Consider the following 25,325-nt stretch of genomic DNA (forward strand, 5'->3'; position numbering starts at 1 on the left):
GGTCATATATAAAATACTCATGCATATGTACAAACACCCTGTGTTGGGCTTCCTCTTTTTTGGGGCGGGGGGGGGGTTCTTTTCTTTTGTGTGTATGTGTGTGTGTGAGAGAGAGAGAGATGGGTTTTTTTTTCAAAATAGGGTCTTGTGAACTATTTATTTGCCCGAGCTGGCTTCAAACCATGATCCTCCTGATCTCTGTCTGCCTCCTTAGTAGCTAGGATTACAGGTGTGAGCCACTGACCCCACTGGGCCTTCTTTTAATGGCCTATTTGCTTGATGGAGTCTGAGAAGCAGAATTAGAGCTGCTTGTTTTATGTCTGTGTCTCCCTTTTCCTCACTTAGATGTGGTTTCAGAAGCAAAGATCTCTGTTCACTGAGCAGAGCACAAAGGAGCCTGTGAATTTCACAGCAGATGACTCAAATGGAAGACCAGATGTGGCCACTGGCCAGCAGCAATCAGACCCGCCTGCTCTCCCAGACCAGCCTCAAAATCTTCCTTCCTCCAGTTCCTTCTGTAGCAACCAAGCACAGGTACTTACTCCTCTCCCAACTCCTGTGATCCTGGTCTTTTTTGATCCCAACAGAGTCTATGTTATGAACAATCAAGAACCAAGTGTCATGATCACGCAGCCCACACAAGCTGGGCAAGTTGGAGAGAAACCTGACCCCTCTCTGACTTTTATGACATGCTCTCCAGAACTGCCAGCTCCGCAAGAGGATCTCTCCAGCACTCGGGCTCTTTTCTGGCACCAATACCAAGAAAAATGCCAAAGTCACAAAGAACACACTGGCACAGGAGTCCCGCTGCTAAAGGACCATTCTCTGCCTCATCCTGAGGATCCTGGTCACCCCGATGTATCGTATATAATGCAATGGTGGGAGAAGGACCGCCAGGCTCTGATTGAGGAATGGGAACCTCGTGAAGGGACACAGTGAGACAGATCCATGGTAGCAGCAGGCACCGTCATTTCGACTGCCATGTTGTCCAGCCTGCCAACCAGATAAGCCTGATGTAGAAGCCTCAAGCCTGTAGACCAGCTGCTGTCATCCACAGAGCCTCAGTAAAAGGAAAACCCTTCTTGAATTCCAATCACAGGAGCTGAACCTTCCAGGACCCCAACAAGCCCCCTCCATAGGGAAGATGATCAGGCTCTACTCCATACACTGCAACGTTCACCGTGACCCTAGCTGTTGACCGAGTATTTGTTTCAGCCCCTCAAACTTGTCTCCACTTTGATGGGCAGTAACTACTCAGTGCCCCACCATCTAGGCTGGACACAAAACTTCATCCATGGTCCTTCCAGTTCAAGAGTCAAAGAGTGAAGGGATGGGCTCACTGCAACTCCCACGTCAGAAATCAGATGCTCCAGGTTTTGCCACCTTGGACCTAACAGGTCTCAGCTTGGTCCTCTGCCCACAGAGGCCTTTCCCACAATAATTCTTAAGGCCTGGATGTTTCTAACCTTTTGCATATCCTACCATCTCTTCAATACAACTTAAGAATGGGACATCTGAAAAAACAGAAAAAAAGAAAGAAAAAAAAAATAAAGAATGGGACATCTGGTCACCTTGCACATGGAAAGGACATTTGACTCACGTGACTGCCAGACTGGTAGACCTGGCATCTCTCAAAAGACACGAATCCCCACCTTTCATTAATTAATTTTTTTTAATTAACTGTGCTGCTGAGGCTCAAACCCAGGCCTCCCACATGGTAGGCAGCACTGTACCACAGAGCTATAGCTTCAGCGCCTAATCCCTACCTATCTTTTTCTGTAGCGACTGGATGCAATCTTGTTGCTGCAGAAGCTCAGATTCCTTTTTCTTCCAGAGAATTCAATCCTGTTTCCCTCCAAAAGCTTATAGACATGTGGACTTAGATAAGTAGATGTACATATACATGTAGATTTAGAGACAGAGAGAGGGGAGAGGAGTAGGCAGGGGAGAGAGATGGTTGTAATATAGATAGATGCAAATACAGATCAATTTGCATAGATCTGTACATCACAATTTCAGGTGCAAATATAAAATCCCTTCACTAATGTCATTTGTTTGTAACTGAGAGAACTGGGTCCACGTGTGTGGGAAGTATGAAGAAGTGATTAGCGATGTGAGAATTTTCTCTGCCCATGAGAATCATCAGGGGATTTTATTTAAAAATAAAAATAAGCCTGGTCCCATCACTGCCAAACAATTATATCAGAGCCTTCTCCAGTCACTTTGTGCCATGAGATGTGCGCAGAAGCATGCCTGTACATGTGTGTGCACATATGCAGGTATGCTTTCATTCCCTAGGTGATGACTGAAGGTCCAGCTCATACGAGGAGCACTGACTTCTGCTGAGTGACTTTAGCAACAAATACTGATGCTGGGATACCTGGCACTTGTGCCTCTGCCTGTAAGGCTGTCCACCACACACTGTGTAGATAAGTGCAGAAGTGATGTCTTGCCAAAACTGCGTCTCTGTGCTGACCTTGCTCCAACACCTTCCCATGAATCTGACTGAACTGTGATGAACCAAAAAGTCATGTTTTCAGTGATATGCTCATTGTACCACCCCCCCCAACACCATAACATATTTTGATATTTTTAGAGGTTGCATTAAAGTCAACTGTTTTATGTACAAGTCTTCACTTTTCTCTATCCTTACAAACACTTGTAAGCTTTGGATTTTTTTTATTACTTTCTTTGGACTTTTTGATAATAGCCTTTCCATCAGATTAGTTTTTAAAATGTAACTGCTAATAAATTAATAAAGTAAGATTTATTCTGATTTCTGTCAGGAACTTCCTCAGAATTGCTTGTTTCACTTTTAATTTTTTCCAGCTTCCTTGAGTTAGAGTTGACAAAAAAATTAAATAGCATAAATTTCAGGTATACACACAAAGTTACCTGTCTTGATTACTGAGTTTTTGGGCCCTCCTTTAAATTTTGTACCTGAGGCCAGTCTTGGCTCAATTATGTCCCTAAAGATTTTCCTGTTCCCAAGCCCATTAAATCAGCCAGGTGGCACCTGCCCCATCAGCTCATGGGAGCTCTGCTGACCCTACCCACCAGAAAATACAGTCTTGCCTCAAAACTCCTGACCAGTGGCAGTGCCTGGTCCAAATCTACACCAGACTTTTTTTTTTTTTTTTTTTTTTTGAGATTAAATCATTTTATTGAGATGTTCAGACGTGGGAAGGGGTTGCAAAATCGCCAGGAAGGCAGTGAGTTCTGACATCCTTGGTAATACAGGATCCTCTTGACACTGCCGTTCTGAAAGCCACACCAGACTCTTCTGACTGCCTGGCTGGGTTTCCTGACACTGTCAGGCCCTTTGAGTCTTGTATGGGACTCCAGGAAGGACACAGCCATGTGCTGGCCAACTCTGCATCCCCCACACTCGCCTACTGGCTTAACAACACTAATTTCTGTGTCTGGTTCTCCCCAGCCTCTTTCCACCCTCCCAGCAGCTTCCTTCACACCACAGGCTTCCAGCTCAGATCTTGCCTGGACAAATACCCACCACCAAGTGAATCTTTCTTGTTTCTGGGTATCAGGTCCCTCTCAGCAAGTCAAACCAATTAAATACATTGTTCCTGTCCCAGGGCTACAATTGGTGCTTTGATAACCATGGGGACTATGTCATATGCCACACGTAACACATGTGCCCCTCACCATAACCATGTGAGGTAGACACTATTGTCATCTCCACTTACAAGCCAGCAAACCAAAGCCAAGAGAGGCAAAGTTACTTGTTCAAGGTCACACAGCTAGGAAGTGGCAGAAAGGGGCTTTGAACCCAAGTTCTCAAATCCTGCTCTTCTGTACCACAATTCCTGGCTTAAAGTTTAAGAAGCCCTACACTGCAAAGTTTTGGAAAAGATGAGTCTGGTGTTCAAATACCAGCTCTTCAGCTTATGAGTTCCATGTTCACAAGAAGTCATTTTAGCTGGGCGCCAGAAGCTCACTCCTGTAATCCTTGCTACTGAAGAGTCAGAGATCAGGAGGATCACAGTTTGAAGCCAGTCCCAGGCAAATAGAAAATGTCTTGAAAAAAAAAAAATAACAAAAAAACAGGGCTGGTAGTAAGAGTGCCTGTTTAGTAAGCATGAGGCCCTGAGTTCAAATCCCGCTGCCACCAAACAAGAAGTCATTGTACTTTTGCAAGTCATCTTTCGTGGTTTGAAAAAGCTGACATTGGGCTGTCAGTACACAGTACACACAGGCATCACCACTCCCTTTCCTGCACTAAAACCCTAGCAACAGCAAACATGTTGAGTTAGGCTAGCACTCTGGAAATGTCAATCGCAGAGAAAAAGAGTGAGCCTGAATGGTGAAATCACTTACTATGCATGATTTAATATAAGCCAATAAAAAGAATGAATCTGGGATTGGCAGAGTGGCTCAAGTGGTGGAGTGCCAGCCTAGCAAGCATGAAGCCCTAAGTTTAAACCCCAGTACTACCAAAAAAAAAAAAAAATAGAATCAACCTGGTTTTGTTTACAAAGCATTTTACTGCTGATAGAGGTGAAGTGCAGTGGTTTGGAGGATGGACAGCTCATTGAAAGAGTACTTGCTTTAAGAGTCCCTGGGTTCAATCCCCATCACCTAAAAAAAATTTTTAAAAAAACCGACCTGGTCGGTTTCTTAGCTTTTCCATTCTTTAGTTATCTCAAGGGAGGGTCAAGGGAGATAATCATTGCCAGTTTGTTGCTAATTATAGAGTTAATGTCTTCAAACAGTGCCCAACACACACTCTTAAATTCTCAGTGTGAACTGTTACTAGCCTCTGGGGGAGGGGAACTAGTATGTCACCACCATTTTGCAGTCAAGGAACTGACTCCAAGAGGTTGAAGTATTTGCTCCATATCATATAGCTCTCTCTCTCTCTCTCTCTCTCTCTCTCTCTCTCTCTGTCTCCCCTAAACTGGGTTTGGACTCAGGGCCTTGTGCTTGTTAGGCAGGCACACTAGTTATTACCTCTTGAGCTTAAGCCATACTCCCAGCTTTTACTTCTTTTGTGTGTGTGTGTGTGTGTGTGTGTGTGCAGTACTGGGGCTTGAACTCAGGGCCTACACCTTGAGCCACTCCACCAGCCCTTTTTTCTGTGATGGGTTTTTTGAAGATATGGTCTGGAGGGCTGGCTTTGAATGATCCTCCTGATCTCTGACTCCTGATTAGCTAGGATTACAGGCATTTTTTTTTTTTTAAAGACAGGTTTCAGCATATAGCACAAGTTGGCCTCGAACTTGTAATCCTCCTGGCTCATCCTCACAAGTGTTTTCATGAATAAAAATGTAAATATATTAGTGCCAGGGCCTCACACACACAAGCGCTCTACCTCTGAGCTATACCTCAATACTGCATAAGCAATCTCTCTTAAAGGGTGAAAATGAAGAATGTTAATATCAGCAAGTGGGGAGTGATTCATTACGTATTAACAGCTCGTTTCGCATCAGAAACCAAAGAAAACACACGGTGATAGATGATATATTCAAGCTAACGAAAATCAGACTGTCAATCGGCGATTCTACTACCACAATCCTGTCCTTTGGAAATGAAGGGGAAATGGAGACATTCCCAGGTTGAAAAAACACCTGGAGAATTCATTGCTATTCTACAAGAAAGCAGCTCCCATACAGCAAGAAACCTCAGATTTGGGGACAGTGGTATGTTGATTGATATCAAATCTGGAAGTCAAGGAAAGAAGCAGCTTGAAGATCTCGGAAAACCAAAATAACGTTAAAGCATCTAAAGTAGAAAAGGACGAGCTGGGGGTGTAGTTCAGCACTGGAGCACGTGTCTAGCATGTGGGAAGCCTTGCATTCCATCTCCAATATCACACACACACACACACACACACAAAGTAGAAAGGTAGCTTTAAGTGATAAAATACTATACATTAATAATTAATTAATTAATAAAAATCTTGAACTTGAGTTACATTTGAATGTTCTGATGGTAAACACTGTAAATTCCAATTTTATGAACATTGTACCATCTGTGTTCGTATCACTAATATCAGTGATGAATTACCTAACTCAGGTCCAAAGCTCATTGCATGGATAAAGCAACGATCGATGTGGTGACATGGTGCAAAAGGGTTGGGAGTGTGACTCGAACAGGACAGCACCTGCCTAGCAACCGCAAGGCCGAGTTCAAATTCCACTACCACCAAAAACAAAACAAAAAAATAATGCCCCAGGGAGAAAGCAAGTAGGCACATTGAGGGTGTCAGCATCCTGGAGAGGGGTACACCCTACCGTCTTATCTTCCTCCCCTTCCATTCTTTTCAAGAAGTGCAGAACAGGGCTGAGTACAGAGGTCAACTTTTCCCAGGAGCTCGAGTCTGCAACCTGGTGTCTGAGCACAACCAGACGTGACTAGGCTGGCCTACTCTTCTCGTGGGGGAAAGATGCACTGGGATGCAGGTGGAGGCCATACCTGGGAATTAGGAAGGAAACAGGAATGAAGCAAGATGGAGTCACTGACAGCAACAGCCTGCTTCAATATTAGGTGGTAAAATCATTAATAAATAATTCTATTTTATCAATATGTGCATTAGGTACTCCTATTAAAATGCTGATGAATTGAAATTTAATTTGAAAAAAAAATTCATTATCACCAATATATTAATGATTGATAAAATGTACTGCCGTCATCGTGCTGTTGTATGCGTGCAATGGCCTCCTCAAGGCAGTGCCAGTGCGCACTCTAAGCTCTCACCATAACCAGTGTCTGGGTGTAGGGGAACTGGCATCTCACCAAGTCAAGGAAACTGAAACTCCAAGAGACGGAAGGAGGGGCTGGAGGTGTGGTTCAAGCTGTAACTCACCTGCACAGCAAGCATGAAGCCTCGAGTTCAAGATTCAGAACTGCCTGAAAAATGATAAATATATAAATAAATAAGTGAAAATTGATTTGAATTCATCCTTAAATAAAAGAGGGGGGAAGTGGCCCAAATAATATATACACAGGTAAGTAAATGTAAAAATGATGAAATAAAAAAAAGAGATAGAGGGATTTGAACCCAGAATTGACATTCAGAGCCTCCGGTTAAAGGTTTGGCAGATCCTCCATTTATTCTAGTATTTTTTTTATTTTTTCTAAGTTGACACGTATTAATTATATAAGTTTTATAAATTAATGGGCTTCATTTTGACACTTCCGTACACACTGATATCATGTATCGATCTTGTCCACTCTCCCCTGTATCCTCTCTGCTAAAGGGACAGAATCTAGGGCCACGAATATGCCATGCCAGTGCTACATCCCCTGCCCCAAATTCACTTTTGTTTTAATTACAATATATTCATTGTACAGGGAGAATTCATTATGGCAGTTCCGAATAGTCACCCACCCTCTCAACCCCTCCCACCCCACTTAAAGCAATTGCACAAGGTTTCATTGTTCTACTTCATGTAAGTAAGTGAAACCCATCAACCATCTTCCCTCATTTTAATCTCCTTTGCTCACCTTTCCCTCTTCCACAAGTCCACCTCCCTAAAATTCACGCTTTTCATTGTAAAATGCAGGGATTTTTAGGACATTCACAGGTTGTGCAATGACGGCGACATCTTCCTGATCTCTGCCTTCTGAGTAGCTAGGATTACAGGTGTGTGCCACCAGCACCTGGCTTGTCTTCGTTTATCTTTTATGTATATGCACTCATCAGCAGAAGGACATTCAGATTGTGTCCACTTTGGGATTATTCATGTTACCATGGAGATTTGTGCACAAGTGTTTTCATGAACATATATTTTCAGTTATCTTTTATTTATTTTTTTCAGCACTGGGGTTTTCAGTTATCTTCTGTACATAACTAGAAGTGGAAGTGTTGGGTCATACAGCAATTGTTTCATTTTCTTTCTTTGTGTGTCTGTCTGTCTGTCTGTCTGTGGTACTAGGGCCTCACACATGCTGCAGAAGTTCTCTATCCTCAGCCTTTTGTTTACTGGGTTTTTGGTTTTATTTTTTAAGACAGGTACTCACTAAGTTTCCAAGACTGGCCTTGAACCTGCAATCCTCCTGCCTGAGCCTCCTGAGTAGCTAAGATTACAGACATGTGCTATCATGCCTGACATACATCTCAATTGCTGAAAAACCACCAAATTGCCTTTAACTTTTTTTTTTTTTTAATTTTGACCTGGGGTTGGTAGGGGACTTGCTATGTTGCCCAAACTGAACTCAAACTCCTGTGCTGGAGTGATCCTCCCTCCTCAGCCTCCAGCATCAGCACACAACACTACACCTACTCTTTGGCATAGATATTTAGACAAAAATTAAATTATGACTCACCAGTAGAAAAAAGGTGTTTTCCTTAAAATAGTACCTTTGTTTTTCTTTTCTTTCTTTTTTGGCAGGACTGTGAATTGAACCCAGAGACTCAAGCATGCTAGGCAAGTGCTCAACCACTTCAGCCACACTCCCCAGCTCTTTAGTTCTAGTTCATTTATTTTTTAGGTAGGGTCTTTCTTTTTTTTTTTTTTTTTTTGCAGTACTGGGGCTTGAACTCAGGGCTGACACCTGGAGCCACTCTACCAGCCCTATTTTTGTGATGGGTTTTTCAAGATAGGGTCTCATGAGCTATTTGCCCGGATTGACTTTGAACCAGAGCCTGGCTTCGATTTACTACTTATATTTCATGGTCTCTTTATTTTTTCACTCTCATAGCATTGTTTCCTTCTCAATGGATGTAATTTTTGTTTTCCAAGTCAGGCCACCGCAGGTCATGATGTTTGGGTGTGAGGCCTTGGGGATTAATTTCTTAGCAACTCAGATCTCTTGTCTCTTGGCAGCCAAGAGCAGACAGAGATCAGAAGGGACAATGTAGTTAGTTTTTTAAATCACAAGAGACACATTGCATTTAAGAGTTGTAATACAAAGTTTTCCTAGTAGGGCCTGGCAGTACATGGGATTATAGAATCCCAGCCCTTAAAACGCTGGGGCAGAAGGATAGAAAGTTAGAGGCCATCCTGAGTTTACAGCTAGTTCAAGGCCAGCCTGAGCTACACAAAGAGACCTTGTCTCAAAAAAGAAAGAAAGAAAAGTAACAAAAGCTAGGTGTGGTGGTACCTGCCTCTAATCCCAGCACTATGGAGGCTGAGGCAGGAAGACCTTGAGTTCAAGGCCAGCCTAAGCTACAAAGCAAGATGCTGTCTCAAAAAAACAGGAAAAAAAAAGTGCTAATTGTTCTTCTGAAGTCGCCTAATGGGTTTTAGAAGAAGAAAAAAAAGCTTTGCTGACGGCCAGTGGCTCACACCTGTAATCCTAGCTACTCAGGAAGCAGAGATTAGGAGGATCAAGGTTCAAAGCCAGCCTGGGACCCTATCTCAAAAATACCCAACACAAAACAGGGTTGGTGGAGTAGCTCAAGTGGTAAGAGTGCCTGCCTAGCAAGCCTGAGACTCTGAGCTTAAACCCCAGTACTGCCAAAAAAAAAAAAAAATCTTTGCACAAGTTAAATTCTTTCCTTGGACTTAGATTTGCTTTCTCCTTGCCTCATCAGACTTCTTCCCACGGTGATCTAGGAGCATGCTATACAACCTCTTTCCTGAACCACCCCACTCCCAGTCCCAGGCTAGGGGCAAGTCACACCTGGAGTGATGAAAGCCAGCCGAGAAGGGAGCAGAAACTGGCCATAACAGAAACCCGAAACATCAAGAGAATTTTTTAAATCATTTATGTTTTGTTTTAGTTTTATAGGGTCGGACACTCTCTAATCTAATCTTCTCTAAAGGAAGATTAATAAACTACCCTGCATCCATGCATCCATCTGTCTTGAACCTGCTATCCCCCTGCTTTTCTTGCAAAAACCATATAAAATCTCACGATTAGCAATAAGATGGTCACTAGGGTGTTTATCTACCACCTTCCGAGCCACTGCTTAAAAGCTCTTTCTCTGTCCCTGACTTTTAAATCATTGGCCTTACTGGACCATAACAGAATTGGGATCTTTTTTGGCTACAGTGCCACTAACTTTTCGGTGGCAATGGATAACTGAAATAATAGAGGTTTTTTTTTGTTTTGCTTTGGTTTTAGTTTATAGTTGAGATGAGGTCTCACTACGTTGTCCAGGCTGGCCTGGAACTCCTGGTTTAAACGATCCTCCTCCCTCAGCCTCCTAAGTGGCTGGGACTATAAGCCTGAGCCACTGCATCCAGCCCTGGAATAGTTGTTTTAACTTAAATCATTCCAAAGTGGAATTTCATAACTTTGCAGGAAAATAAAGATAAGAGGATGACAAATACTAATAAGCAATGTTATCTAAATGTACATTTTTTTCTTTTATAATTTTTTCATTTTCTTTTTTTTGTTTTTCTAAATATACATTTATGATATGTGAAAACAGATTCCTTCCGTACTTTTTAAAGAAATCATTCTGCATTTCTATGAGCAATCTGTACAAAATATGTGTGTCTACTTTGTTTTAAACCATGTGCCTTGCCTGGCTGCCCTGCCTGCTGAAACAAGAAGCACTGAAATAAAACCCACAGCCTCCACACAGTGTTACTGTAACATATGACGGAAGCTTGCAACTTCTTGATAATTTCCCATCTTTCACCTACTTATCTTTTCTTGTATACTTCAACTGCTGCTGCTGATTTTACACAGCCCCTAGCCTCCTTCAGTTCACATGGTACACTGTATGATTTTTACTCTCTTAATACCTCCTGCCTCTGGCTTCCTCGTGCCAAGATGTTCAAAAGTGTGGGAGACGCCAAGGTAGTAGGAAAGAGCCCTGAAGAAGCAGCTTTTTGTCTTGGATCAGGTTCTGCAGAAGCAGAGCCTGAGGTCTGGAGGTCTGGATCTTGTGAAAATGATTCAGGAGGAAGAAGCTCTCCGAAGAAGGGGAGTGAAATGATGGGGGGAATAAGGCAAGAGGGGAGGGAAGTTATGTGGGGTATGATTCAATCAAACACTGGCTTCATCTAAATCACAGAATGTACTGCCATAAATCTGTGTGTTGTGGTGGTGGCAGTTTTTTGTTGTTGTTGTTGTTGTTGGTTTGTTTTCATTATTTGAGACAGAGTCTCAATATGTAGCCCAGGCGAGCCTCGAACTTGCACCTCCCAAGTTCTAGCATTACATGCATGTCCACCTTGACAACTGTATTTTTTGTTGTTGTTTATTTGGTTTTTTGGTTTTTTTTTTTTTTTTGGTATTTTGTTTTGTTTTGCAGTTCTGGGGCTTGAACTCAGGGCCTTCACCTTGAGCCACTCCACCAGCCCTATTTTTGTGAAGGGTTTTTCAAAATACGGTCTCAAGAACTATTTACCTGGGCTGGCTTCAAACCTCCTGATCCCTGATCCTGATCCTCCTGATCTCTGCCTCCTGAGTAGCTAGGATCACAGGTGTGACCCACCAGCACCTGGCAAGAGCTGTAGCTTTCATGAGAGCGGGAACACTCCAATCCCGCATATGGTCATCTCATCTCTTAAGTCCCTTCCTTTTTCAAGCATGTCTTCCTTCCTGCCCTTTCCTCCTCCCTTTGTCAGAACTGCTTAGCATATGTTATCTAAACTACCAGTATCCTTCTTACAAGACTGCTTGCTACCCTGCCTGCACCAATCCAAATCCTTTGCAAGCAACTGATGTAATCCTCCTATTTGTAGCTTTTGCCTTTAAAACCCAGGGCATATGTTTAATTTACCTGAAATCTGTGTCTCCTAAGTTGCAACTCTGTCAGACTTCAGGGTTCAGAGGCCTGGCTTCAGGCTCTAAACCAGTCTGCCCCAAAGATCCTCAGCTACAAAATGGGGATAGAGCTGGGTGTGTGGTGGTATACGCCTGTAACCCTAGAACTTGGGAGGCTGAGGCTGGGAGATCTTGAGTGCAAGGCCACTCTGAGCTGCATAGCAAGATCCTGTCTTTAAAAAAATTTTTTTAATAAAATAAACTGGGTGTGGCGGTACCCGCCTATAATTTCAGCTATTATTGGGGGTGGAGGATAGACCAGGCAAAGATAGCAGAGACAAAATAAAAACAAAGGCCAGGAGCATGGCTAAAGTGGTAGGGTGCTTACCTGGCCTGCACAGGGACCTGGGTCAATCTCAGTATTGTAAGATAGACAAATAAAATAAAGTAAGACTAGAACGTGGTACAGATTGAGCGCCCCTAATCTGATTATTCAAAATCTGAAAGTTTTGAACATCATCATTGGTGTTACAGTGGAAAATTCCACAACTGACATCTGACACAGTCAAAACAAAGGCACACTAAACATACTGTATAAAATTACCTTCATGTTGCCAGGCAAAGTGGTGCAAGCCTGTGATCCCAGCACTTAGGAAACTGAGGCAGGAAGAGCTCGAGTTCAAGGCCAGCCTGAGCTACATAGTAAGAACATGTCCCCCCAAAAAAGACTTATTTTCAGGTTATGTGTGTAAGGTGTATATAAAACATAAATGACTTTTATGTTTAGAATTGGGTCTCATCCCTAAGATGTCTCATTATGCATATGTAAATATTCCAAAGTCCAAAATTCCAAACACTTCCAATCCCAGGCATTTTGGATAAAGATATTCAACCATCCTGGAGAATTAAAAGAAGAAAACTGGGGCTGAGGGTGTAACTCAGTGGTAAATCGCTTGACTGCAATGTCTGGGGCTCTAGATTTGAGTTCCAGCACCTCACACACAAATTGTGTATATATATATTTTTTATTATATATAATAAATATATATTATTATATATATAATAAAAAGATCAAGTAACAAAATAACAATCATTTAAAAAAGGAAACTAATCTTTGTGGATGCTTATTTATTGGAAGATAGGATTTAAAAGGTGGGCTCTGTAAAGAAATCAAAAGGGCACGATTAGGGTGGAGCTGTGATTAGGGTGGGCATCTGAGTATTTTTAAGAGTTCCAGAATTCATCACTTTGTCACCTGGAAAGACCCTGAACTAGAGTTTCTACATGGCTTCCGATGGTGAGTGCCTTTGATGGATGGAAAACTCAGAGAGTTTCTTTGTGATAAAACTGTTTCTAAGAATATTAGGGTTTTATAGGTCGGTTGGTTGTTCGTTTTGAACTTATGTGGTGCTGGGGATGGAATCCAGAACCTCAGGCATGGATTCATAAGGTTTAATCTGTTTTCTATTGTTTTTTGAAACAAGGTTCTCTCTGTGTATGCCAGGCTGGCCTCAAACTCCAGATAGGGGCTGACTCTGCCCAGGCTGGCCTCAAACTCTGATCTTGCTGCCTCCACTTCCCAAGTAACTGTGTACCACATGCCCAGCTGCTAACTCTGTCTTAACATTTTTCTTTGGTCTGGTTATCATGAGTATTTTTCTGTTATGTTTCCCAGGTGAAGAGGATGGTCTTGACGACACTGGTAGAACAAACAAAAAGGGAAAAACAAAACACCGACACAGATTTACTAAAGAAGAACTGCAAGAACTTCATGAGCTGTTTACTCAGAACCCTTACCCTGATTTTACAACCAGAGAAGAACTGGCCCAAAAATTCCATTGCCAAGTGCATGTCATTAATGTAAGTTCAAGACCTTATGCACGTTTCCTGGAAAATTAAAGGACAAAATAAGTACAAATGGATGCAAGGGGTAGGGTGGGGACAGGAAGCCACAGAATTCAGAAACAAGAGTCATCAATCAGGTACACACACAGGGCTGGGAATGTAGCTCAATGGTGGAGTGCTTGCCAAGTACAAACAAGCCCCTGGGTACTGGATTCAATCCCCAGCACTGCAATAAAACAAACAAACAAACAAAAAATACACAGATATATGCACACATACACTGTGAAAAATGTAAAATAACTGTGAAGGAATAATAGCATTTCATGACAGGAAAGTGGTATCATTTTGTGTGTGGGTAAATAGAACGGATGTGTTGTGGGAATCAGACTGCAGTGAGGTGAAATTGGAAGCATGGGACAAGTTGGTGCTATGGTAACTAGTGGTGGTGATGGTGACTTGGGCCAGCTCTCTGACTGCAGGTACACAGGACTGACACTTTGGATGCATTTTAGAGATGCAGCTGACAGTGTACTACTATGTGGATATACAGTAAAAGATAAGGACTCAAGGATGACTTGAGTTGTTGTCATGGTTATTTTTGTTTGTTTTAAGACAGGGTCTCACTATGTAGCTGAGGCTGACCTCAAACTCATGATCCTTCTGCCTCAGCCTGTCAAGTGCTGGGATGACAGGTGTGTCCCAGTGGCTTCAATGTTTTGAGTTCAGTATGTGGGAGATGAGTAAAGAAGGGATCTAAGGAAGAGCAGGTATGTGTCAGAAAAATCTAAACTTACACTTTGAACATAAGAAGTTTTATGTGCCAGATAAATATCCAAGAGGAACTACACCAGTTGAAGATGGAAGTGTGATATTCAGAGGAGATGTAAACTTGAGAGTTGTTTGATCATGCCCTGGCCCCTGGCACAGGCTCTGAGTGGCACGTGCTTCGTAACTACTTTTTTATGAACCAAAATTTTTGGATTTTTTTCTAACTAATTGGTTTAGGGAATTTTTGCTAAATACCATAAAAATTGATCAGTTATTTTCTAAACAGAATTATACTCTATTCTATAATACTGCTTAGATCATTTACTGGTTGTATAAAACTCAGAAGAAACTACTCATAAACTAGAAGAGGATTAAAGATCAGGTTTGGAAGAAAAAATACATTGAAAAATATTATGTAATTTTGTTGCTAAATTACAAAGGCTGTAAAAACAGAAACACTTCTGGAAAAAGATCAACGATTTCTCAAAAGGAATTTAGAAACTGTACAAGTTACTGTGTAGGGAAGAAGTTGAAACAGTAGTCAAATATGAAAATAGTGCTATTTCCACATTTCTGACTATTGGCTTTCTCAATGTCAATACCTCTTTTTAAGCACTTTCCATGACTGTCAAAGGACAGTGTCGTGAAAGAAAGTTAATGGAAACTGGTAAATTAAGTCACATTATATTGAACTGAGCTGCACGTATACCATCGTTAGGTGTGACCAAGCAAGACTAGAGAAAGGAGTATGTCAGGCCCTGGATCCAGAAAATGAGCACGAGTGTGTTTGGAGGTATCTGGTTTGTAGTGTGGTTATATTTTTGTTTCAAAAAAATTAGAAACCAGGATCTTTGTTTTTTTTAGAGACAGGGTCTCACTATGTAGGCCAGGCTGTCTTAAAACTTATAATTCTCCTACTTCAGCCTCTAGAGTGCTGGGGTCCCAGGCATGTACCACCATGTCTGGAAAGCCCTAGAAACTTGAAAGACATCTTTTGTCATCCTTTTTTTTTTTTTGGTTTGTTTTTTTGGGGTTTTTTGGTGGTACTGGGGCTAGAACCCAAGAGTGAAGTAGTGGTTTCCCTGGCAAGAAAATCTCTCCCAAATGGCTCTACCTGGAAATGGGAGGCACAAAGAGAAGACAAACCCACAGATATGTAACACGCAGCTGGGACAATACATGACATAATGTCAAGCTATGTTGTCCCAAGCTAGTACATTTACAGATCACTAATTCACACGCACTGTTAACAAACAGTACAACCGATTACGCAGAAATCTGGGCTAGATATGTTCAGAGTCACAGAACACAGGCGTTCAAGGAAACATGAATGATGCTAGCCTGGGGCTGGTAGAGCACTTGCCTTGGAAATGCGAGGCCCTGGACTCAAACCCCAGGATTGCCAAAAAATAAAAACATTAAAAAAAAAAAAAAGAAATGACCTTATTTTGAAAAAGCTATGGAGGGCACAGTACTGGGTTTGAACTCAGGGCCTCACACTTGCTAGGTAGAGGCTCTACCACTTGAGCCACACTCCCAAAGCATGGTGGAGTGGCTGAAGTGGTAAGAGTGCCTATCTAGCAAGCGTGAAGCCCTGAGTGCAAAATCCAAGTACTGTCAAAAAAAAAAAAATTATGAACCACACTCCCAGCCCAAAGTTTCTCAGAAGTTGTACTTTTTTTCTTTTTTCTTTTTTTTTTGTGGTACTGGGGTTTGAACTCAGAGCCTACACCAGCCCTATTTTTTGAGAAGGGTTTTTCGAGATAGGGTCTCGTGGAACTATTTGCCAGGGCAGTTTGGGACCTCGATTCTCCTCATCTCTGCTTCCTGAGTAACTAGGATTACAGGTATGAGCCACTGGTGCTCAGCTGTTCTCCTCTTTAGGGAGGAAAAAAATTAGGATTAGAAAAGTTGAATGAAATGATCAGGGTCATACAGGAAATTAACAATGCACACAACTGCTTCCTTTACTTGTGGCCACTGGACCCCATGAGCAGGAGAATCACGAGCATGAGGGTCAGAAGTATGGGGTGTCTGACAACACACCATTAATTCACCCTGGTGGGGACGGGTTTGGAGAGGATGCGTGCATAGACTGGGCAGATGGAAGTCTTGTCTGTAGGGTGGAGAGTACAGGGTGGGTCTCAGTCAACAGGGAGAGAAGACTGCAAATGGGTAAAGAGTTTGGGGGAGATTCTGGACAGCCTTGGTTTGTAGGTAAACCATGGTGGCGGGGGGGTGGGGGGGTGGGAGAGGGTGGGGGGGTGGGGGGGTCATTGTCTCCAGGGAAGGGGGTTGTAATTCTAGAAATGCTTATTGCCTGTCTCCTGTAATCACATGTGCTGTCCTGGGAAAGATTATTCTGAGTTTCCATCACCTTACTCCATGTCAGAAAGCAAGTCTGGAAAGAGGCTGAAATAGACAAATCTCCTACATTGAGGAAATGCGTTGAAAAATGTAATCAGAAGAGTGGATTTGATAACACCTTATCTTTTCCCTTTAGAACTGGTTCCAGAATAACAGAGCCAGACTTTCACCTCAAGAGCGGCACAGAATATTTGCTAGGTGGAAGCAAAACAGCTTCGTAGAGCACGCCTATCTACTTTTAAAGCCTGGGGATACTCAGGCTGCGGCTCCCGGCTGTGACACTGAGCAGAGTTCCTCTTGTGCCCAGAAAGCTCCGACGGGCCAAGCTGATTGGTCCTCTCTGGAAATACAAGGGAATCCCAGTCAGCAGGTGGACCCCAACCATTCTGTCACAGGCATTGAAAAGTACCCAGGCTGTGCACTGGACTGTCAAGATGACACAGGAAGTGGGCCTTCTCTTGCCTGTTTTTTTTCTACTTACACTTCAGCAATATGCCATCCTCCTACATCTGTGCAGCATTCTGACACGGACGGGCCTGAGGCTGGGGAAGGGCGGCATACAAGCCCCTTCCTTTTGCGTTATTATGTTCATAGTAAGTTTGAGGTGAGGCAGCAGAACCAGCTAACCCAAGGACAGCAGCAGAACTGCCAGTGTCAGTTGTACCAGCATCAACAACCTGAAAATGATCAAGAGCAGATGATCGTCCAGGAGCAGCCGCTAATGGACTGGAGTCCCAGGGGTCTAGGGCAGCAGCTATCCTCCCCTGAGCTGCAGACACAGGGTCAGTTTCCTCAAAGTCAGGGAGAGCCCCTGCTCTTTCAGCAGCAGCCGGTGCCTTCTCAAATGGGGGACAGCTCGCCATCACTGCCTCTGGTCAATATGTGAAGCAAGCGGCTGCAGAGCAACCCAGGGCTCAGATACAGCAGCCTTAGGGTGACAAATCTACCGGAGTCCACCTCAGGGACCAGGGAATGCAGTTCCAGGAAGTAATGCTAAATAGCTCAGCCCACAGTCGCCCACAGAGCAGTCCAAGGCAAAGGCCTTTCCAGAACCCTCCACAATAAAAATAATTAAAGAATAATTTTTTGGTGGTACTGGGTAAATGGTAACCCATAAATATGCACAACTTTTATGTATTTTTAAATAAACCTTTAAAAAAATTTTTTTGGTAGAACTGGGGTTTGAACTCATGGTTTCATCCTTGCTAGGCAGGCGCTCTATCACTGGAGCTGCACCACCAGCCCACATGCATCGTTTTTTTTTTGGGCAAGGCTCCACCACTTTTGCCACACCCCCAGCCCTTTTGCTTTTGTTGGGGTACTTTAACTGGCAGCCCACCTAGCCTAGAAATCAGCCATAACCGGCATAACCCTTGGGTAACCTCGTGAAGAGGAAGATAGCCTTGAAACAGGGTTGTAAAACATGGTAAACTGTCAATTAAAAGCTGTAACCTGGGGCAGAGCTGTGAGGAATTGCTCATTAGAGCCATGCAAAAGTTCGGGACCAAGATGAAAGGCACCATACAGAGATAAGCACCCATTCCTGCCTTTCTTTGTCTCCACTTGTAAATAAACTTTCCAAAGCAGGACTCCCCTGTTGTTCTTATCTAAACCTTAGGTTTCTATTCCACTACTAGCCCCTAATTTATGGGAGAACGCATTCCTTGTAACCTGATAAGTAAACCTCTGGTGTTTCCCCAGTTCCCAATAAATAATATTACCCCACCACCAGGATGTGGGCAAGATCAGGATGTGGGCAAGATCAGGAAAATGTGACCCCAGGGGCATGAGGAATTCCTATGTGATGATGATTGATGCTTTAAAAAGTGTAAGATCTGCTTAAGCTTTTCTCTCAGGGTCCTTGCTGAAACCTGCTGTGTCAGGCGGATGCTCAGACCCTAGCCCGGCTAGAAATAAACCTCGCCGTGTGACCTCCTTTGTCTCGAGTGTCCTTTGTCCTCTCGGAAGGTGGCCGGCCTCTTACCCTAACACTTTGGATTTTGATTTTGAGACAGGGTCTTGCTAACTTTTGCCCAGGCTGGCCTTGAACTTGTGATCTTCTTGCTTCTGCCTTTCAAGAAGCTGGGATTACAGGCTTGCCTACCATGCTAGGCTTACTTTTTTTCCTCTGGTACTCGGTTCTGGGGCATGCTAGGCAAATGTTCTACCATCTGAGCCACGCCCCCAAACTTTCAGTTTAAAAAAGTAAATAAAAAGATTTTAACATTTTTGATAATGAGTGACATTGACCTCACTTATTCCTTTATTTTATTTATTTATTTTTTTGGTGGCATTGGGGTTTGAATTCAGGGCCTCACGCTTGCTAGGCAGACATTCTTACTGCTTGAGCTACTCCACCAGTGCTTTTTTTGTAGTGGGTTTCTTCTTCTTCTTCTTTTCTTCTTCTTCTTCTTCTTCTTTCTTCTTCTTTCTTCTTCTTTCTTCTTCTTTCTTCTTCTTCTTCTTCTTCTTCTTCTTCTTCTTCTTCTTCTTCTTCTTCTTCTTCTTCTTCTTCTTCTCTTCTCTTCTTCTTCTTTTCTTCTTCTTCTTCTTCTTCCTCTTCCTCCTCCTCCTCCTCCTCCTCCTCCTCCTCCCCCTCCCCCTCCTCCTCCTCCTCCTCCTCCTCCTGCTCTTCTTCTTCTTCTTCTTCTTTTTCTTTCAGCACTAGGGTTTGAACTCAGGGCTTACACCTTGAGCCACTCCACCTGCCATTTTTTTGTCATGGGTTTTTTCAAGATAGGGTCTCTTGAACTATTTGCCTGAGCTGGCTTCAAACCTTGATCCTGCTGATTTCTGCCTCCTGAATAGCTATGATTACAGGTGTGAGCCACCTGTAAGAATTTGGGTGCCCAGCTTAACCCATATTCTTAACTTAGACAAAGGTATACAGATCAGATGGAAGCTTCGAAATTTTGAATGATTTGTTGGCATTCTTGTGAATCATACTACTTAGTAGTTCCCATCACAGTCGAAACCTGAGTTTTATGTTACTGAAATATCAAAATAGGTATGGTCAAGTGACTCTCTCTTTAGAGAGAATTTGAAATTACAAATTTCTCCAAACTAGGCAAAAATGTACTTATTAGCTCCTGCTAATTAAAAGTCCAAGGAAGAGGTGTGTGGATTCCAACTTTCCTACTGGTCCACGAAGTGGCTTAGAGGGTCTTGATGTCAGAGAAAAAGCAGCCAGTAGATTTCGGTTTCCTCAAAGAGGACGATGAGTTTAAGGAGTTTCTTTGGGAATACTGGGATGGTTTAGATGAAGATGCACATGTCTGGGAGTATAATCAGGATGATGACAATGTAGAGGATTACTTCTCCAACCAGTTACGAGCTGAACTAGAGAAACATGGTTATAAGATGAAGACTTCAAAAAAAAAAAGATGGAGACTTCACAGCATCCAGAAGAAGCATTGAAGTACCCTAAACTTGAACTATATACTAGACACTAAGACAAAGAAACCAGGTTGGGATACTTTAAAACATATGTTTATTTCATGATCTACTTGGATTTTTTTTTGTTTTTGTAACAAAAAATAAATGTTTCAATCTAATCTTTAAAAAAAAAAAAGACCAAGAGTTGGGTCCTGCCCATCCATGGATGCTGTCCACACCCTGCTTTTATTTCTGACCTGCCTTTTTCCTACAGCCTCTAGTTGTTCATATGGACATGTTAAAAACTGCAAAGAAGGAAACACCCCTTAACCAAGCAATAGCTCTTCATCTAAAGAAAATAATTATCTAAGAGGAAGGGGTTGAGCTGACCAAAGTAAAGTCTACTCACAGTGGAGACACATCAAGAAACCACTTTGAACATTGACTTTGGAACTAATAAGGAAAGACAGGACTGTAAAATAAGTACAGTGTGGGTGGTACTTAAGGGAGGGGGAGAGGGAATGGAGGAGAGGAGGGAATATGGTTGGTGGGTTTCATATTCATATATGAAATAGAATGATGAAACCTCTTGCAAGTGCTTTAACTAGGGTGGAGGTGGTTGTGGAGGAGATGGTGGGGGCGATGTAACCAATGTACAATGTAAGCCTATCCAAAATTGTCACAAGGAATCCCTCCTGTACAACGAATATATTCTAATTTTTTTTAAAAAAAGAATTATCTAAGAAAAGGTGTATAAGGAGTTATGAAAAATATAACAATTTAAATGTCCATTAATAAGGTGGATTAAGCAAAAATGGTGTACAGATCTTTGAAAGCAATTAGATCAACATATATTGATGTGAAAAAAGGTCCACAGAAGCAGTGTTAAGTAAACATGGCTTATAAAACTGCATGTACAATAAAGAAAAGGCACCACCAAACCAATGTGTATGCAGAGCTAGAGACTAGTGTCAACTGACAAGCACAAGTGGTAATGGCAGAGATCTCTGGGTGTGAGTTCATGGCTGACTTATTTTTCTGAGTTTTGCTCAATGAATATTAGACCGCAAAGGTGTAAGACCTCAGTAAACAAAGCTTGGTGGTTGTGATGGGTGTGAAGACACTGGTGCTCTCCTCCACTGAGAGCAGAAGTGGAAGGTGCTATACCCCTTGACATGTGAAAACATAAAAAGGTTGCAGTGAAACTTCCATAATTCTATTTTTAAAAAAGAAATTCTAGAACTGGGTTTGGCGGTAGCTAGCATATGCTTGTAATAGCCTGGGCTCCATAACCCCATACACACAAACACACATACACACACACACACACACACACACACACACACACACACTCACAAATACTAGGCAGGGCACAGTGGCTCACTCCTGTAGTCCTAGCTACCTGGGAGGTGGAGACCAGGAGGATTATAGTTCGAGGTCAGCCTGGGCAAATAGTTTGTGAGACCCCATGTCCAAGATAATCAGAGGAAAGTGGACTGGAGGCGTGGCTCAAGGGGTAGAGCACCTGTCTAACAAGAGTGAGGTAATGAGTTCAAACTCCAATAATGCACACACACACACACAAAAATAGTTGAAGAAGGAATGCTGTGCACCTGTGAAAATTCTTCACAGATTTCTGTCTGAAAAACTGTTAATAACCTGTCAAGTCAGGATGATTTTACCTGCAAGTAATAGAAAACTCAGAATCAGCTTCTGTTATGACAACATTTGAACATGCCCATTTACCTCCAATTTCTTCTGAAACAAAATACAATACTTTTTGTTATTGCTGAATTTTATTTTATTTTTATCTTTTATCATTTTTACATTTACTTACATGTGTATACATTGTTTGGGTCACCCCCCCCTCCAAAATACAATTCTTTTTTTTTTTCCTTTCAGTTTTTATTTTTATTTTTTTTCTTTTATTATTCATCTGTGCATACAAGGCTTGGTTCATTTCTCCCCCCTGCCCCCACCCCCTCCCTTACCAACCACTCCGCCCCCTCCCTCTCCCCCCCACCCCCTCAATTCCCAGCAGAAACTATTTTGCCCTTATTTCTAATTTTGTTGTAGAGAGAGTATAAGCAATAATAGGAAGGACCAAGGGTTTTTGCTAGTTGAGATAAGGATAGCTATACAGGGAGTTTACTCACATTAATTTCCTGTGCATGTGTGTTACCTTCTAGGTTAATTCTTTTTTTTTTTCATTTTTCTTTTATTATTCATATGTGCATACAAGGCTTGGTTCATTTCTCCCCCCTGCCCCCACCCCCTCCCTTACCACCCACTCCGCCCCCTCCCTCTCCCCCCCTCAATACCCAGCAGAAACTATTTTGCCCTTATTTCTAATTTTGTTGTAGAGAGAGTATAAGCAATAATAGGAAGGAACAAGGGTTTTTGCTGGTTGAGATAAGGATAGCTATACAGGGCATTGACTCACATTGATTTCCTGTGCGTGGGTGTTACCTTCTAGGTTAATTCTTTTTAATCTAACCTTTTCTCTAGTACCTGTTCCCCTTTTCCTATTGGCCTCAGTTGCTTTAAGGTATCTGCTTTAGTTTCTCTACGTTGAGGGCAACAAATGCTAGCTAGTTTTTTAGGTGTCTTACCTATCCTAACCCCTCCCTTGTGTGCTCTCGCTTTTATCATGTGCTCATAGTCCAATCCCCTTGTTGTGTTTGCCCTTGATCTAATGTCCACATAGGAGGGAGAACATACGATTTTTGGTCTTTTGGGCCAGGCTAACCTCACTCAGAATGATGTTCTCCAATTCCATCCATTTACCAGCGAATGATAACATTTCGTTCTTCTTCATAAAATTCCATTGTGTATAGATACCACATTTTCTTAATCCATTCGTCAGTGGTGGGGCATCTTGGCTGTTTCCATAACTTGGCTATTGTGAATAGTGCCGCAATAAACATGGATGTGCAGGTGCCTCTGGAGTAACAGTCTTTTGGGTATATCCCCAGGAGTGGTATTGCTGGATCAAATGGTAGATCGATGTCCAGCTTTTTAAGTAGCCTCCAAATTTTTTTCCAGAGTGGTTGTACTAGTCTACATTCCCACCAGCAGTGTAAGAGGGTTCCTTTTTCCCCGCATCCTCGCCAACACCTGTTGTTAGTGGTGTTGCTAATGATGGCTATTCTGATAGGGGTGAGGTGGAATCTTAGCGTGGTTTTAACTTGCATTTCCTTTATTGCTAGAGATGGTGAGCATTTTTTCATGTGTTTTTTGGCCATTTGAATTTCTTCTTTTGAGAAAGTTCTGTTTAGTTCACTTGCCCATTTCTTTATTGGTTCATTAGTTTTGGGAGAATTTAGTTTTTTAAGTTCCTATATATTCTGGTTATCAGTCCTTTGTCTGATGTATAGTTGGCAAATATTTTCTCCCACTCTGTGGGTGTTCTCTTCAGTTTAGAGACCATTTCTTTTGATGAACAGAAGCTTTTTAGCTTTATGAGGTCCCATTTATCTATGCTATCTCTTAGTTGCTATGCTGCTGGGGTTTCGTTGAGAAAGTTCTTAATTGTACCTACTAACTCCAGAGTATTTCCTACTCTTTCCTGTATCAACTTTAGAGTTTGGGGTCTGATATTAAGATCCTTGATCCATTTTGAGTTAATATTGGTATAGGGTGATATACATGGATCTAGTTTCAGTTTTTTGCAGACTGCTAACCAGTTTTCCCAGCAGTTTTTGTTGAAGAGGCTGCTCAAAATACAATTCTTTAAAATCTCATGTAAAAGTCCAAAGTATGGGTTAGGAATATAGCTCAATGGTAAAGCATTTGCCTAGTATGCTCGAGGACTTGACTTTCATCATCCCTAGCACCACAAAAAGAAAAGTCCAAAATACAATTCTGACTATGAACAACATACAGGTAGTCTAAGGGTCACTGTGAAACCCCAACCACAGGGCTGAGGTGAAAGCAGCATATGGGCAGGCCCAGGGAACCCTTACTAGTTCTTCAATAGAAGCACTGTCCAGCCCTACCCTTCCCTTTTTGCCCCACTGAAGCTGTGTTGGCCAAGCCAAGGTATCCCGGGACTGCATGCCTGCCTGCCCAGCCACCCCAAGACCAGCTCTATGCACTGAGGCTTCTTGGAACCCATGGGGCCCTTGGCACTGTGAGACTCAGAGCCCTTGTGGGGCTGTCTACAATTGTCCCTCTTAAAAAAGTACAAGCCCTCTCCCACCTCAAAGAGCACAGGCACTTCACTATTCCTGATGTTCACTATGTCTGGGTCCAGTAGGACAGGAACTGGACCAGGTAAAGCAGCAGTTGATTCCTGAGTCAGGGCTGTTTTGTAGAGGCCAGGGAAGACAGGGGCTTCTGGTGCTGGCTAGGCTGCTGTCAAGATTAGGCCTGTTCATATCAGGCATAGTAATAGGGGCTGACGAGGTCCAGCAGGGAGCTGGTGTCCATGCATGGTCTGCAGATTGTCCAGGTTGGAGTCCACGATGTCCAAGTAGTCACTGAGCTTGTTTCCTGGCTGGACTTGACCACACAGAAAGGAAGAGGAGGGACAGAAAAAGTGGGCAATCCAAACATCTGTGAAACAGGGGCTAAACTGTCTAGCCAGGATATGCTGAGACACCTGTCGGGGGTGAAGTGGGAGCAGGAACTGGGGGATGGTGTTGGTTTCCAGTAGCGGTAAGGATTGTAGCCTAGGCTACAAGTGCAGGCTCAGTCTCCCGCAGAGTCAACAAGGGCAGTTGGGGACAAAGGGCTGTCCATGGAGAACAGGTGCCTGGGACTCACCTCTACTGTATGCTCCAAAGGGATCTGGGTGGGAGGCTCCTGCTTGATATGTGCCGGGGGTGATTAGCCGGTGGCTTCTTATCTACCCTCCCACCTGGAGAGGCCAAAGGGCTGGCGTGAACGAGTTCAGTGACATCAGAGATTACGGATCCAGAGCTGACAACAGCAGACTGGAGTGTAGATGCAGGAGCCACTGTAGGAAAAGAATGGAGCTGAGTGTGGTCCCGGGGCATACTTTAATTAGTAATTCCAGGTGTATATGGGCCTGGAATGTGTTCAGCTGCTGTCATTTATGTCAGGAGATTTCTCTCTCTCTTCACCCCCAGGATCCACCTCAACGGTGCCAGCAAGATCAGGAACCCAATGAACTTGTTGATGACTTTCTGAAGTTGTGTATGCTTCTGTCACAGGCTGACTGCCTCTCACCAGGGAGTTTCCAACTCATGCTTCATCATTAGAAGCTTGGAGTTCATGCGCTCCTCTTTCCTCTTTATTAGTGGTACGTCCAGCAGTAACTTGGTGACAGGGTCTTGGCAGATCTGTATGTCCTTGCTCCTCAGAGTGGACATGATTACATT

General features: G+C 42.9%; 2 protein-coding genes across 2 annotated transcripts; both read left to right on the plus strand.

Annotated features, from left to right (window-relative positions):
• Window positions 1-12,909: 12,909 nt before the first annotated feature.
• Cphxl2 (cytoplasmic polyadenylated homeobox like 2) lies at window positions 12,910-17,491 on the plus strand. Its single transcript, XM_074056924.1, has 3 exons — window positions 12,910-12,922; window positions 13,301-13,485; window positions 16,742-17,491. The coding sequence occupies exons 1-3, from the start codon at window positions 12,910-12,912 to the stop codon at window positions 17,489-17,491; spliced, it is 948 nt and encodes a 315-aa protein (XP_073913025.1).
• A 2,282-nt stretch (window positions 17,492-19,773) lies between these two features.
• Window positions 19,774-20,022, plus strand: LOC109683819 (SEM1 26S proteasome subunit). The gene has a single exon (XM_020159856.2). It carries the CDS (start codon window positions 19,774-19,776, stop codon window positions 20,020-20,022), a length of 249 nt encoding a protein of 82 aa, XP_020015445.2.
• Window positions 20,023-25,325: the final 5,303 nt, after the last annotated feature.

Source organism: Castor canadensis, chromosome 15 (assembly GCF_047511655.1).
Source record: "Castor canadensis chromosome 15, mCasCan1.hap1v2, whole genome shotgun sequence".
NCBI lineage: Eukaryota > Metazoa > Chordata > Mammalia > Rodentia > Castoridae > Castor > Castor canadensis.

Excerpts from the sequence above, each read along its gene's own strand:
- Cphxl2 (XM_074056924.1), top strand. Across the intron at positions 13,486-16,741 it reads GCCAAGTGCATGTCATTAAT|AACTGGTTCCAGAATAACAG; the intron begins GTAAGTTCAAGA and ends TTTTCCCTTTAG.
- LOC109683819 (XM_020159856.2), top strand. The coding sequence starts at position 19,774 with ATGTCAGAGAAAAAGCAGCCAGTAGATTTCGGTTTCCTCAAAGAGGAC.